Source organism: Mastigoproctus giganteus, chromosome 5 (assembly GCF_048544385.1).
Source record: "Mastigoproctus giganteus isolate SK-2022 chromosome 5, ASM4854438v1, whole genome shotgun sequence".
In the NCBI taxonomy this organism is placed as follows: Eukaryota; Metazoa; Arthropoda; class Arachnida; order Uropygi; family Thelyphonidae; genus Mastigoproctus; species Mastigoproctus giganteus.
This window is the reverse complement of record NC_143579.1, coordinates 202,216,893-202,233,606: the sequence shown is the minus strand read 5'-3', so window position 1 is coordinate 202,233,606 and position 16,714 is coordinate 202,216,893. Positions and strand designations below refer to the sequence as shown.

Here is a 16,714-nt window from a genome sequence, read left to right as displayed (position 1 = left end):
AATTATTATTTTTTTTCTTGAACAGGAAACTGAACTCTTAAGGTTAAAAGAAGCAAGGTTAGCAGAAATTCAGTATATACATGAACAGAATGAGTTAGAAATTGCAAAAGCAAAAGATATTGCTGATATTGAGGTGGGCAAGTTTAAAAATATGGTTAATGCATTGGGACCTGACACCATTAAAGCTATTGCTCAGGCTGGTCCTGAACTACAAGTGAGTATATATTTTTGAATGGAAATGATAAAAATATAATAACAATCTTTATTCAGTAAATTTAGAGGCATAATGAAACTTGAAATATTAATTTTCATGTTCTAATCCAAGAAGAATTTAAAGAAAGGGTCTTTTTTATTTTAAAATTCAAATATTGTCTTTTTTATTTTAAAATTCAAATATTAACTATGTGGTAAAAGAAGCAAAAGGAAAACTATGCTTATTGAAATAAATACCCTAAAGTCTCTGTATATAACATGCACGCATAATGGGTTGCATAAATTGATGATGGATTATTTTTTTTTATTTTATCTAAAAATGTGAAAAGGTTGGTAGTACCGTCTTGTGAAGTGGATTTTTTAAAATTTAGTTGATGATGATTGTAGAAATGCATTAATTTTGTAATCTTAACTTTCATCATCAAGGAGTGAACCACAGGAATACCCTACCTTTCTTATTCTTCAATTTTCCATTAGTCACTAAATGCTGATTGGCTGGTTGATAATGACAAACATAAAAGTCCACAGTGTATAAATAATGTTTCATTAATGATGATACCATGAATTGAACATTTTATTTGCTCAACTTAAAACTGGAAGTAGAAATTCCATCAGAGCCATGAGAACTAAAATAAATTTGATTATTTATTTTAGTAATAAAGGCTCCCTTTATCAAGAAATGAGGAAAGCAAGAATGTCGTATACTGCAATGAAAAATTTGGACGTTATAAGCTATGCTGAGGTTCATAGAAATCGTTCTGCAGCCTGACACTGAGGTTGGCAAATCCAGCAAGCATTATTAAATGTTTTACCTGCATTGAAATGGGCACGAAGGGAATGAAACACCTGGCTACAGTAGAACAGGAACTGAAGAATTGAGTTTGTGCTGAAAGGACTACAGGAAGAAAGGTTTCAACAATGTGGTCAAATTTAAAGCAAAAAAATAACTAGTAAGATGAACATTTTAATGATTTTTTTTCTGGCAGTAATTGCTGGTCTTTGCGCATTATAGCCTTAGTTGCTAATGCGCCAAAAAAATCCAAACAAACAAACATCTAGCAGTAATTGCAGGTGGTATAATTTCAAGAAGCAAAATTGTTTATCTATTCGAGCTGTTACATGAAATGGGCAAACATTACCACGTGATTTGGAAAGAGAAAATTGAAGTATTCCTTCATCCAAAAGGAAAAAAATTGGAATCAAGCCAAGTCATCTAGAAGACAAGGTTTCAATGAGCTATGACATGCTGTTAAAATTCATTGTTGACATAAAAAGTACAAAAAACATTAAATACCACAGGAGCTGAGAAAATGCATTTTGTTGTTGTTTTATCAGTAATGAAACAATTTTATCAGTTTGAAGGCCACTTCAAACAGTGTATCCATTAAGATATGAAATACCTAATAATATTTTAGGGCAGAAAGCTTCTTTGTAAAATTCAAACTATGACATTTGTTAATGCATTTTCATCATTACTACATAGTTGAATTTTTTTAGACAAACCAAAGTTTGTACATTGGCATCATTATTGTAACATCTCATATTGTGAAAAATTCAACTATGTAGTAATGATGTAGATGCACTAACTAATGTCATGGTACGAAATACCTTAATTTTAATAACATGCTACCAAATCTTATCTGTGTAGACAGATTGGAGATGGCAGGAAGAGGAGGAGGAATTGTTAGATTTGGACTTAAGAAAGCTGAAATTGAAGAATTTCTCTGAAATTCAGATCCAGAATGTGATTTAAGTTGCAGAAATTAAAGCAGAAGCATTCTATCGTTTAGAATGCACAAAGAATGTTTTACATTTTGTAAGATTATAGTTATTGGCACATTTCCAATGCTGGCATTCTGGAAGTAGGGAGATCAGTATTGTACAAAATATTTGGATTGTGAAATAGCAAATGCAAGATTTGCATTTTGATATGCAAGATATCTTACAACTAAAGACAAACTGGCTATATTCAAAATTAATTCTTGGTATTATCCAATACATGTTTGCTGAAATAAAATGTTAATAGCAAATTCATTTTGAACATTTACTATATATATTAACTCTTAACGTCAGCCAAAGGAATGGTTTTGTTAGCATTAGTAAAAAAATCCCTTCCCATTTCACCCATCCATGGCTCCAAATGTTTGTTTAGTTCTACCTTGAATTTATTTAAGCTGTCGACTTCACAATGACAGATGGAAGTTTGTTCCAGCAATCAACCACCTGCTGGCTAAAGGCAAATTTCTGCACATCTATTCTGCAACTGTTTCCTCAATTTGAATTTATGTCCCCTCAGACATTAGTCCACGAAGAGCAGTGGCCATTGATAACCACTCTTTATCTTCTCCCACTCAACCATCCCTTTATCCATACCAGCAATTTTTCTTCTCTACCACAAAACTCAGTGGTAGAGAATAAAAAGGACCTGCAAGTAATTGTGCAGGCAGATATGAAGTTTTTTGAGCAGTGCAGATGGTCTGCAAGAGTATCTCATGGTGTCTTGTCAATGATATAGAGGAATTTTTCTAGCAGGGATAAGGAGGTGATTATCCCCTTGTAAAAAGCAATGGTCAGGCCACACCTTGAGTAATGTATACAGGTCTGGAGGCCTCATTTTAAGAAGGATGCAGATCTGCTGGAATAAGTGTCTGGAGACTAGGCACCGGATTGAGGTGTATAAGACCCCATCAATGTTGACAGGATTCTTCCTGTTGCTCAGAATAAATCACTTGAGATGGCATAAATTAAAATTGAGGAAAGACAGTTTTAGGATAGATGTGTGAAAGTTTGCCTTTAGCCAGTGGGTTGTTGATTGCTAGAATAAACTTCCTTCTGTTGTAGAAGTTGATAGCTTAAATAGAAACAAGGCAGAACTAGACATACATTTGGAGCGAGTGGATGGGTGAAACGAGAAGGGATTTTTTGGCTGATGCTATATAAGCTTGCTTTCTTGCATCATGTGCCTTTGCTAGTGCTAATGCTACCATTAAGGGTAAAGGGAAGGGTTTATGCTTTCGTAAAGGTGACTACAGTTATCTCAGACAGTTTAAATTCTATAGAGTGAGAGACGGTACCAACAGCAAATTCTAAATGGGAAGAATTTGAGGAATTAATTTTGGAGGCTACTAGGCTTTTCAAACCAACTAAGAAATACTGTTTGAGGTTTAGACCTAAACAGATGGTGGATGAATTAATGAGATGGGGCAGAGAAGAAAAATGCAATGATACATACAAATTAACATGTGACACAGAAGCCTATGGTAGATATAAGCTGTTGTGTAATCAAGTCAGAAAGGAAGTTAGGCAGATTACGAGAAATCTTTGGTAAAAGATGCAAATTAAAACAGCAAAGAGTTCTTTACTTATGTAAACTCTAGAAGGACAAGGATGAATCAGATTGGTCCACTTAACATTGATGGTTTGATTATTGATGATCCTGATCAGGTAGCTGATAAACTAAATGAGTATTATTCATCTACATTCACACAAGGGGATTTATTTAAAGAGAAATGCCAGAAGTGTAACAAACTCTTAACAGGGAGCTAAGTGATTATATAATAACTGAGAGCAAAGTGGGGCAGAAACTGTTGAAGATATACATAAGAAAGGCATCTGGGATGGATGAGATCTATCCAGTTATATTAAAGTGACAGCAAAGGAAGTAAGCACACCCTTAGCCATAATTACAAGAGCTTCCTTGGACTTAGGGGATGTCCACATGGACTGGAGTTGTGCAAATGTATCCCCAATTCACAAAGGCGGTTCAAAGGGTGATGCAAATCACTATAGCCCTCTTAGTTTAATTTGTGTTCTGGGGAAAATAATGAAGTCACTGGTTAAAGAAGCATTGCAAAATCATCTAGACATGACCGCAATAATAGTTAACACCCAGCATGGGTTTTTTTGTTAAAGGGAGCCTGGCCAGTTTGATTGGATATGATGTCTCGTCTGGCCAATTTGATTGGATATGATGATGTGGTTACAAAGGAACTGGATGCAAATATATGATATCAAAAATTTGGATTTAAGGAAAGCTTTTGATACTGTTGCACATGGAAGACTGTTGTACAAATTGGAGCAGTAGGGCATTAAGGGTAAGTTGCTACAATGGATAAAGGGGTGGTTGAGTGGGATAAGACAGAGAGTGGTAATCAATGGACAATGCTTTTTGGAATAATGTTATTAGTGCAGTTTCCCAGGGTCTGGTGCTGGGCCCATTGTTGTTTTGTGTATTCATCAATGATATTGAAGAAGGTATGTCAGGCTAAATGATACAAAAGTTGGCAGGGTTGTTAACGACAGTAAAGACAGTATGCTAATACAACAGGATCTAGATAAGTTAGGCAAATGGGCCAAGAAGTGGCAACTGAAGTTTAACATGACAAATGCAGAGTACGGCTTATGGGTAGCAAATAACCCAAGAGAAACGTAACAACTGTGTGGTACAACACTCAGGGAAGTGGAAAAGACCTGGGAGTAATTGTGCAGTCAAATATGAAGTTTGCTGATCATTGCTGACGGGCTGCCAGGGCAGGTCATAATGTCGTCTTGTCAATGATATATAGGAATTTTGTTAGCAGGGACACGGAGGTGATTATCCTGTTGTACAAGGCAATGGTCAGGCCACATCTTGAGTACTGTGTACAGGTCTGGAGGCCTCATTTTAGGAAGAATGTAGAGTTGCTAGAACGAGTACAAAGAAGGGCAACAAGATTGGTGAGGGGAACAAAGGGGTGCTTTTACCAAGAAAGGCTTAAGTTCTGCAAATTGCCATTCCTGGACAGTAGGAACCTGCGAAGTGATCTGATTGAGGTGTACAAGGCCTTGAATGGGTTGAGCAAGCTGAATGCTGATGGGATTCTTCCTCTTGCTCAGATTAAGAACATGAGGGGGCATAGATTCAAATTGAGGAAAGACGTAGATTGGATATGTGGAAGTTTGTCTTTAGCCAATGGGTGGTTGATTAGTGGAACAAACTTTCATCTTTTGTTGTGGAAGTTGATAGCCTAAATAAATTTAAGGCTGAGCTGGACAGGCATTTGGAACGAATGGAGGGTTTTTTTTTTTTTTTTTTTTTCGGCTGATGCTGTAAAAGCCTGCTTTCTTGCATCGTATGCCTGTAACTAATGCTAATGCCACAAAAGGGTACTCTTACCATGAAAGTTTTGCAAATCAATGTCTGGAAACTAAGCACTTAGGTCTTTAAGTGTTTAAGCTTTAACTGGATTGAGTAAACTAAATGCTCATTCTTATTGTTTAAACTTTTAAAGAGATGGTTACAGGATAGTTGGGTGTAAATTTGGGTTCATCCAGATAGTAATTGTGGTGGAACAAGGTTCTGTGTCTGGTGCATGTGGAAGTGGGTCTGCCCTATGAAAAGCATAACATTGGGAATAGTCAGCCATGTTTATTTTTTAATATACCTTTAAAGTCTTAATGCTTTTTTATTGTGCTGGTTTAAAACAAATGAAACTATTTTCATTTCTTTTAAATATGCAGAAAATGCTATTGTAATTTTTCTTTTGTTATAAACATAACATAGGATATCATAAGTTTTGTTTATGGAAATTTCCAAAGCTTGCTCTCTTTTTGAAAAGTAGCTAAGACAAAATATATTATGAAAGTGAACCTTAGCATTAGCATTAGTAGAGGCATTTGATGCAAGAAAGCAAGCATATGCAGCATCAGCCAAAAAAAATAAAGTAAAATAAATAAAAAAAAAAAATAACCACTTCCACTTCACCCCTCTGTTCGTTCGAAATACCTGTCCAGCTGAGCCTTAAACTTATTTAGGTATCAACTTCCACGACAAGGGATGGAAGTCTGTTCCACCTACCAACCACCCGCTGGCTAAAGGCAAATTTCCGCACATCTGTCTTTCCTCAATTTGAATTTATGCCCTCTCAGGTGATTATTCTGAGCAAGAGGAAGAATCCCATCAGCATTGAGCACGCTCAACCCGTTCCAGGTTTTGTACACCTCTATCAGATCACCTCGCTGGTGCCTAGTCTCCAGACACTGTAATTCGCAAAACTTAAGCCTTTCTTTGTAAGAGCACCCCTTTGTTCCATTCACTAATCTTGTTGCCCTTCTCTGTACTCGTTCCAGCAGCTCTACATCCTTCTTGAAATGAGGCCTCCAGGCCTGTATACAGTACTCTAGGTGTGGCCTGACCATTGCCTTATACAAGGGAATAATCACCTCCTTATCCCTGCTAGAAAAATTCCTATATATCATTGACAATACACCATGAGCTACTCTTGCAGCCCGTCTGCACTGTCAGAGAAATTCATATCTGCCTGCACAACCACCCCCAGGTCCCTTTCATTCTCTACCACTGTCAGTGTAGTACCACAGAGTTGATACGTTGCTCTGGGTTACTGTTTCCCATATGTAGTACTTTACATTTGTCAATGTTAAACTTCATTTGCCACCTCTCAGCCCATCTACTCAACCTTTTCAGATCCTGTTGCAGCAGCATAGTGTCCTTGACAACCCTGCCAACCTTCGTATCATCTGCAAACTTGGACATTAAGCTTGATATACCATCATCAATATCATTTATAAATACAGAAAACAATAAAGGACCCAATACTGAACCGTGAGGGACTCCACTAATAAAATTAGTCCACGATGAGCAGTGTCCATTGATTACCACTCTCTGTCTTCTCCCCCTCAACCACCCCTTTATCCATAGCAGCAATTTGCCTCCAATGCCACACTGCTCCAATTTGTGCTGCAGTCTTCCATGTGCAACAGTATCAAAAGCCTTTCTAAGATCCAAGTATATAATATCAAAGTTATTCCCTGCATCCAGTTCTTTTGTGACTGCATCATAGTATCCAATCAAATTGGTCAGGCAAGACTTCCCCTTAACAAAACCATGCTGTGTCCGAGCTATAACTGAAGTCTTGTCTAGATGATCCTGCAGTGCTTCTTTAACCAGTGCCTCCATTAATTTCCCTGGAACAGAAGTTAAACTAACAGGTCTGTAATTAGATGTGCAAATGTGACCCCTATGGGGTCACATTTGCACATCTCCAGTCCATGGGTACCTCCCCTGAGTCCAAAGAAGTTCTCATAATTATGGCTAAGGGTTTGGTTACTTCCTTTGCTGCCTCCTTTAATATAACTGGATAGATCCCATCCACCCCTGGCGCCTTTCTTGTGTTTATCTTCAACAATTTCTCCTTCACTTTGCTCTCAGTTATTACAAGATTCTCTAACTTACTGCCAGAGTTGAATACACCTCTGGCATTCTCCTCGCTGAATAACTCCTCATGTGTGAATGTCGATGCAAAATATTCATTTAGTTTGTTAGCTACCTGAGCAGGATCATCAACAGTTGACCCATCGATATCAAGTGGACCAATCTGATTCATCCCCTTCCTTCTAGAGTTTACATAAGTAAAGAACTCTTTGCTGTTTCTCTTCGCATCCCTTGCCAAGGATTTCTCGTAATCTGCCTTCGCCTGCCTACCCTCCTTTGTAACTTGGTTACAGATCAACTTGTATCTATCATAGGCTTCTGTGTCACATGTTAATTTGTATGTATCCCATGCATTTTTCTTCTCTGCCATATGTCTCATTAGTTCCTCTGACATCCATTTAGGCCTAAACCTTGAACAATATTTCTTAGTTGGTATGTCAAGCCTAGTAGCTTCCAAGATAAGTTCTTTGAATGCTGCTGTTTTGATTTTTTTACTTATAAATTTTTGAATGCATATGTTGAGTCATCATGTTAAATATAAAACTATAAAAGTAATGCTAAAAATAATTCTGTGTCATATTTTTCCATTTATTAGGTAAAACTCCTGAAAGGACTGGGTATACACTCTACCCTTATCACTGATGGCAGTACACCAATCAATTTGTTCACTACAGCACAAGGTCTTCTAGGAAATATTTCTCGCAATGTTGCTCTACCTGACAAGGTATGTATTATATACAAGCATATATATAATATATGAGGTGTGGCAATAAAGTTCCTGGACTGGTGCAATAAAAAGAACACAAAGTGTAGGAGCACAAAAATTGTTTTATTTTTGTTCAAAGTAATCACCACCTGATTGAATGCACTTATTACACCATTCTAAAAGTTTCTGAAAAATTTCAGCCAAGGCATCCAAAGAGATGCCATTCAATTCACGGTTACTTTTTTCTTTACCTCCTCAACATCCCAAAATTTCTTTCCTTTGAGGGCAATTTTTACCTTGGGAAAGAGGAAGGAGCCTGCTGGATTTAGAACAGGAGAGTAGGGTGGATGGTTGATCTGTATAATGCTATGTTTTGTCAGAAAGTCTTCACAAGTGCAAAATGGGCTGAGGCATTGTCGTGCAACAAGAACAGCCTTTTGCTGGAAATTGTGGCTTCACGTGGGAATTGTACTTCAGTAGTCTTTGAAGTACTTGTACATAGAACGTAGCATTGACTCTCTCTTCTCGTGACTCACACCCTGTTTGTATAAAAACATGATCAGCATCACCTTGATCCTTGACTTCTGTAAACAAAACTTTTTGGGCCTTGATGATGGTTTTGAAGTCCACTGGTATACTCTGAAGCTTCATCTCTGGATCATACCGAAATACCCAACACTCATCTTCAGTAACAATACAGAGATAGTTTTCACATGATGACACTCTTCATTGCTTCTGCTCACCCATGAGGCATTGCAGCACAAATTTTGTACAGATTTTCCTTTTCCCTAAATCTTCATGCAGAATTTGATAAATATTCTCTTTATTCTTATCCAACTCATCAGCCATCATTCTGAGGGTCAAACAGTGAACTTTTTCCACAATATCCCGAACTTCTGCAACTCTGTCCTCATTTTGAGAGGTTGACAGACATCCACTCCTTGGGTCATCGTGAACATCTTCACATCTGTCTTTGAACTGCTTATACCATTCAAATACATTGGTATGACATAATGTTTCATCACCATAAACAGTTTTTAACATTTCATATGTTCTCTTGTATTTTTCCCAGTTTAAAGCAAAATTTGATATTTGTTGCACCATTGCAAAAATCGTGGCACAGAATGTTAATGCTATTAATGAATCTGGTTGTTACTTGCAACCTGTCAGCCTACTGGACATTCTCTGTACCACTATCTGTTGGAGGAAGTCTGAACTAAATATACCACTTGTTTATTTTCAAACTCATTGAGCATGACTGCAACAGCACCAGTCTAAGCATTTTATTGCTACACCTCATATATGATAGTCAGTCAGTGAGCTCTGCATAGCTCATTGACTGACCAGTAGTCCCTAAAATATAATGTATAATGCAAATTATATTTATACAGCACCTTACTCATTAAATAGCAAGGAATAATACACCAAAAGTTATTGATTTTTCTCTGTTACAGGGAATAAGCATAAAATTTTAAGCCATATGACAAAACGATGGACACATAAATAGTTTACCAAAAATAAGCAGAAAATATTTGTGACAATTGATGCAGCATATGAAATCCACTAATCTTTGTTGAGAGGTTTGTTTACATGCTCCTGAGTCTTTCACTGGAGACATTCTCATGGGCAAATCTAGTGCTGAAGACACAGCTTGATCAGATAAGCCTCAATATTCAGATTTATTGAAGAAATCCAAGAGCCATTTCTAGAAGATTTTAGACTGACTTGTGATAAAATTGCACATGCTGTTGATATCAGCCACAGTGCAGTTTATACTATTTTGACAAATATTTGGGGAAGAAAAATCTGCATCTCAACAGGTACCCCATCTTTCTGTCTGAAAGTAAAAAAGGCAGTTGTTCACAGAACTCAACTCTGGTTACTAACCAGATGACTAGGGTTTCTCTGCAAGTTATTCTAGCTATTTCAATTAGTGTTTTTAACCCAAATTAAAACTACATTCTGCAGTATGGTGCCATCCATTATCCAGACCCAAGAAATGGAAGTTAGGCAAAATGGCCTTTGCTGCTTACACTTTCTTGGGTATTATTTGCATTTATCAGGTTCCACAAGGTCAGGCATTCAGCAGAGAATATTATATTACATTTATATGGAAATTTTTGAGATCAGCATTAAAAAAAAAAAAAAAAAAAAAAAAAACAGCAGCCAGATATGTTGAGGTCCATTCATTCTGAATGGCAGCACTTCCTATTACAAGGAAGTAAAGTGGTACAAAGATGGAGAGTAAACAGAATATGGCACTTTTTTATTATTCTACTATTGCAGTGGGTCGAAATGGAATGGGGAACAGACAGAGTTTGAGTTGGCCTGGTTTTTCACCCTGAAAACTAGGACTTTAGCTTTGTTATGGCATCATTTGATTGATCTCACCATGTGAAGTTTCATCCTGCAAGCAGCAAGGCACAGACATTAGCTAGCCTCAACACAGCACTTGAAGCCTGTGTTGGGTCAAGATTAATCTTCATTTTTGCTGATGAACAAAAAATTGAAACCACATTTGTCTAACACTGATATTTTGCAATCGAGTATGGTTCTTTCCAAGGAATTGGAAACTGAAAAGACAATTCACTATTATTCTCATGACATTTCTTATGAAGTACATACATTCCTTATAACTGCTTGTAAAACTTTACTCTGATAAATTTAACTGGACTGCATTGATAAAAATTTTAAAAGAATCATTATATTGCCAATAATATAAAAAAATATATCTATGATTAAATTTGAATAATTTAATGTTTTACAAACAATTATAAGGAATATTTGTACTTCATAAGAAACACCATGAGAATAACCATCAACTGTTTTTCTATTTTCATTAATTTAAATGTCAGACAACTTGTTTCAACCTTCTGCATCCAGAAATAGAAATAAAAGATTCAAAAATTTTTCCCCCCTCCATCATATGCAGGTATGGTGCTTCTTAACTTAGCCTTTGATCTGTTTATCTATAAATGTGGCATGCCATTTAAAGCATTCATTACCAAATATGCACTTAGTGGCCAGCTTATTATGTATACCTTTTCCCATCCAAAGAATTGATCAGTCAGAGATAGTGGTACATGTGCATACCAGGATATATAGGGTGTTTCAATTAAAAATCACTGGGGTCTATCTTGCTTATTGGTAGGTTTAGGCTATTTGTAATCTGGACCTTTTGTTTGTTGTATTTGGGCTGAAATTGTTGAGTTTGATATTATTCTAAATTTAAGTTTTATCTAAACAACTGGTTTTTTTTTATCCTTTAAGTTTACTTCATTTGAAAATAAAAGTGTAGTCTAAGGTGATTCAGTGGAAATTGCCCTTGTATTGCCAGCAGTTTTGCATACTAAATATACAACTTTTTTTTTTTTTTTTTCTTAAAAAAAAAATTTGTTTACATTCATTTCAGAAGTACACCAAAATGACATTTTTAGAATAAATTGAGGATGGAAGATAACTTTTCAATGAGCTTTTTTCTCAAAAAAGGCATAATTTAAAATTACATTTTAAAATCTAAATAGTAATACTTAGTCCAATTTTAACATCAAATTCAAAAAAATTTAGCCCAAGTGCAACAAAAAAGCCTAAACCTAAAAAGTAAGCAAGATTGATCCTGGTGCTTTTAAATTGAAATATCATGTATAAAGAAGGCAGTCAGATACTGGGACTGCTTGTGCACGCATACGCATGTATACAATTCAGTAAGAGAAGATCAACAGAGCAACCCAAGTCAGTATGATAGTTGGTGGAAGATATGCTAGTGCAAGTACTGCAGTTACTCTGCCTGGCTGGGATGGTAAACCACTGATTGGCTGTCCTGTTGCTGGAGACAGCCTGTTGATGTGAGAGGATGATGGAAGATGAAAAGAACTGCACAGTTTAACAGTTAGGTCAAAACTGGTAAAATGACAATGCAATACAACAGTTGTGTGCAATATATCAGAATGTACAATGCATCCAGCCATCATACACCAGATACAGCAAAGATAACTTGATGAGGTTCCACTTTTTTCAACTAAAAACAAGCTGGTACAAGTACACACTTGGTACACAAACACTGGACTTTTGAGGAGTAGAAAAGGTCATCTAGTTTGACAACACTGTGTTCCAGTTATCCCATGCTGATGGCTTGACTAGGGTGACAACAGTCTGAATAAATGGATTAATCATGTGAAGTGTCAACAGAGCAGTTGGGTGATTTAAATGTTTTGTCGCCATTTGATCCCCTGATAGCAGTGGATCAACATTAAACATTGTTACTAACCAGGTGCATCTCTCCATTCTCACAGTTTATCTATATGGTAATAAGAATTACTTCCAGAAGGATAATGCACACATCACTTGGCACTGACCATTTAGAAATGGTTCCAAGGCATGACAGTGACTTTACCATATGTCATTGGCCTGTACAATTAATATTAGTTGATTTACCAGATCAATCCAATTGGACATCTATGGGAAGATGTGGAATTAGCTGCTTGCCATAGGCATCCACTGCTATCCGACCTGTAGAAATTGCAGGATCAAATGCAGACTCATGCCGTTGAGCATCTTTATGGAAAACGTTTGGCACTGCATGGAGTCCATGCCCTGACAAACCTGAGGCCATTCTCTACTGTATATTTCAAGAAATCTCCCACTTATATTTTTATGTGTATTTCAGTTTTATTTTTAATCCATCGTTTTCACACATGTAAAAGTTAATTTTCTACACTGATTTTTTTAAAAATCTATACAGTTTGTTGGTGAGTGGTTAAGATTTATGGTGAAGTGTGGGTTTTGTTAACAAACTTGTGTGCATTAGGACTCAAGTGAAAGTGCACTGTCTAAGAAAATGCCTTGCAAATAAAGAAACTATCATATTGTGGTGTGTTGGCTTTAATGCATTGTTTTATTCCAGCATAGTCTCACAGCTATAGGCAAGAGTCCTGTAATATTTATACTTATTTTTTTCCCATCCTAAGATTTTGAAGTCACCAGGTTCTTCAGTGTGTCCAAAAGCACCATGTGAAGATTATGAAAACAATATAGTGGGTTTGTGGCTGTTTCAGCAAGTTGGTCTATTGGTGATAATGTCTGATCTGCTTGACTGTTTTAAACAATTATGCACTCTCTATATTACTACATGATGGTACTACAAAAATGGGTCCTAACAATATTAGCACGATAATGTTCCGTGTCATATAGGACTGGTTTGTGGACAATGATGTTGAAAAGTTTGATCAGCCAGCAAAGACCTCAACTCCACTGAACATCTGTGGAATGAACTGGAGCATTGGATTAGACTGTGGCTAAAACTGTCTTCTTCATCTGGTTCCAGCAGCTGCTTTTCAGGAGGAATAGAGGAAAATTCTAGCTGACACATATCAGAAGTTGCTAGCAAGTATGCCCAGGAGGGTTGAGGCTGTCATGCAGGCCAAAGGTGGCCTTACTATAAATGAGGTTTTTGAATTAAAATCCCTTTAAAATCCCTCAGTAAAGTATTCAGTCATATAGTGTATGTAGAGACATAATATGGTGGTTAAATACAGTCTAAGATATAAAATCAACAATTGCTGTTGTAACAAAATGTCAAAGACAACATCTGGCATTAACATCAAACATAACAGAAAAACTGTTTGCATGTCAATGTGTACCAGAGCTCTCAATGGCTGACATTCATACTATATCAAGATATGCACTATTTTGTAGGCTTAAAAAAAGAGAACTGCATGTTAAGAAACCTGTGATTTGCATTTCTATAACCCAGTGCTACAACAGTCCATTTATTGTGGCATATAGACATTGCATTTGGAAGAGTCCAGTTCCATTCTCTGAGTCAGATTTGGCCTATATAGTGGTATATTCTAAACAGTGCTATACTGGGAGAGAACACGATGTGTGATATCAGGCCTTCACATATGGAAAAAAGTTTTGGTGGCAGCTGTTGTGGGCCTTCACTGCTTGATAATGTAAAGGTAGAAACTTAGTCCAGTTGAAGTTGTTTCAGGGTACATTTGGTTCTCACTTCATTTTTTTATAAATGATAACCCATTTTCCCATAAGGACTATGTTCATAAATTTCTTGAAAGCAAAGATGGGGATCTGAGAGGCTATTCCAGCGAATGGAGTAGCCTCTCAGATCCCCACACACGAACCCCATAGAACATGCCTGGTATTTGGGAAAGTGAACTGCAAGTTGCCACCCTTCCTCACCCTAGATGAGCTAATTATCTATCCTCAATGAGGAGCAGGATTTATTGCCTACTGATTTCTCAAACATCCTTGCTAGGTGTTTGAGAAATCGAAGGAGTTCATGTGAAAGTTGCTTAACATTATAGTAATGCACTTATAATTCTTTGATAAAGGACGGCGTTCTCCTCCTTTTAGGCCATGACAGTATCACTAGCAATATTTTCATAAATGTTGATGAGCTGATCACAGGCATAAAGATTTGTTTAGTCAAAGTTGAATTAAACTGAATTATTATTAAATTGAATAGTGCATTACTACTGCTGTTAATTTGTGTCCTACATTCTTTTTCATTTAGAAAGTTAAATGTATAACTTTTTTTGTCAATGTCAAGCAAAGAGGGAATGAAACTGAAAAAGTGAACTGAGACTGTATGGCACCTACTATGATGGCTGACACTGTATGTGCTGCTATACACTGTCTTGATTGACAGTGTAGCAGCACATAGTGTCAGCCATCATAGTAAGTGCTAATATTTTAAGGAAATTAAGTCTGCCTATAACAAAAATAGCAAAATTAAAGTAACAGTTGAGCTAAGTATAAATATATTAACCTGGACTCACTTTTCCTCCCCTTTTACAGGAAGGAGAAGCAGAATGAAAAAGTGATACATATTCAGAAAGTTTTCCTGTGGAGTTATGCAAATTTTAGTGGTGGCTGGTGTGCTATCAAAAAAGAAAGAAAAAAATTTTATTTAATGGTAATTTATTTCTAATTATAGCATGTGCTTTTAAAATTTCCTTTATAGAATCATAATTTATCTCCAAACTTCATAAAAATAATAGTAGTACGTATTTTTAAAATGGCACACTGTTTATGTCTGTTATGTTTTTTAAGCATGGAGTTCATTCCAATGTTATAGTGTATGCAGTATATACATATATATGCTAATTGCTAGCAATTATTTAGTTTTGAACAAGAGTATATGTTTACAATGCAGTTTGTTTCCTTTTATAGTATTCAATGAATGGCAATTATAAAATAGTATAGGAGCAATAAGAATTAGTGATAAGCATGGTAGAAAGTGCTTTTAGGAAATTTGTGCAAATCCAAATTATGATAAAATAATCGAATCTAAAATGTATATTACTTTAATTAAACTAGCAAATGTACTTTTAGTTAAAAAAAAAAAAAAAAAACCTGACATCTGTTTACTGCACTGTAAACAGATTGATTAGAAGTTCTTATTGCAGTAGTATTTCAAGAATTAAATAATTAATGATAATGAAAAATTTACAATCTAATTGTTAAAATGTTAGGGCAATAAATATTGACATCAGTCTGCTTACAACACTGTGCTGGGTGTTGTCAATTTTTTTCCCCCAAAGTTAAGAGTGCCTACATTATGCCTTTAAGAATTTAGATGTATATATTATTAAATCAGTAGATTATTAGTGTTTATGGCTGAAATATTTTGCAGCTTTATTTTTTTAAGAAGTGCAATTATGTTTTGAGAGCTAGAAAAAAAGCTGAAACGTTTGTATGAATATTTAATTGTTATAGAAAAATACAAAGTTTGTTGCTCTTTTGTACTTACTTTTTTGTGGATATAAAAAAAAATAATGAGAATATTTCAAAGAGCATTTTCAGGAAAAAAAAAAAAAATTTTTCGCTACAAAAGTAGAATAAAGGCAAACAAAAAAAAAAGAAAGGATTACTTGTGTATAAAACAATTAAATGGTGTTACAACACATTCTCTTCTTAACTTTTTTTTAAATATAAAATTAATCCTTTGATACTGTTGTCACTATTTCTCATCAGAAATATTTGTACTTTTGTTCTTCGTTATAATATATAAAAGTGAACCAAAATGAACTCTTTCTTGAGTATGTGTACTCTTTTTCATATGATGGGAAATGAACATACATATACATTGTGTTTCCATGTAATTGTAGACATGGTTTAAAACAGAGCAGTCAAAAAATATGTTGAAAATCATGCACTTGTTAGCTTTGGTCATCTCATTTGGGCTTACAAAAGCCAAAACTGAATAAATTCCTTGGATTTCTGATTTAGTAGCTGATGAAGCTAAATCAAATGATACATAAATATTAGATGTTTTTGTACCAAAAAAAGTAAAAATGAGCTTGTGTGTGTGTGTACATACACACAGGCAGTTCTTGCTTTGAGTTTTTTTTTTTTTTTTTTTTCCCAAGTATCAACAAAATCAAATATATGAACATTAATTGCAAAAAATGAATGTTAACCATTCATAAATACCGCATTTCAAACCTTACTCATAGCTATACAATACAGCGTATCCCGCTTTATGATATTAATCCATTACCATCATATTGCGAAAATATTGTAATATGAACCCAATAACACGTTTTTTGGTAATTCATTCCACA

At 35.5% G+C, this 16,714-nt stretch overlaps 1 protein-coding gene across 2 annotated transcripts in view; it reads left to right on the top strand.

Moving 5' to 3' along the window:
• Positions 1-15,488, top strand: part of LOC150086011 (major vault protein-like) — a 217,597-nt gene extending 202,109 nt beyond the window's left edge. Inside the window, exons 14-16 of one of the 2 annotated variants that reach the window (XM_090374330.1) lie at positions 26-214; positions 8,019-8,147; positions 14,946-15,488. In XM_090374330.1, coding sequence (XP_090230456.1) covers positions 26-214; positions 8,019-8,147; positions 14,946-14,963 — 336 coding nt within the window. In that variant the 3' untranslated portion in view covers positions 14,964-15,488. The remainder of the gene's footprint in view (positions 1-25; positions 215-8,018; positions 8,148-14,945) is intronic. The other variant, XM_090374331.1, reaches the window with a different exon arrangement.
• Positions 15,489-16,714: the final 1,226 nt, after the last annotated feature.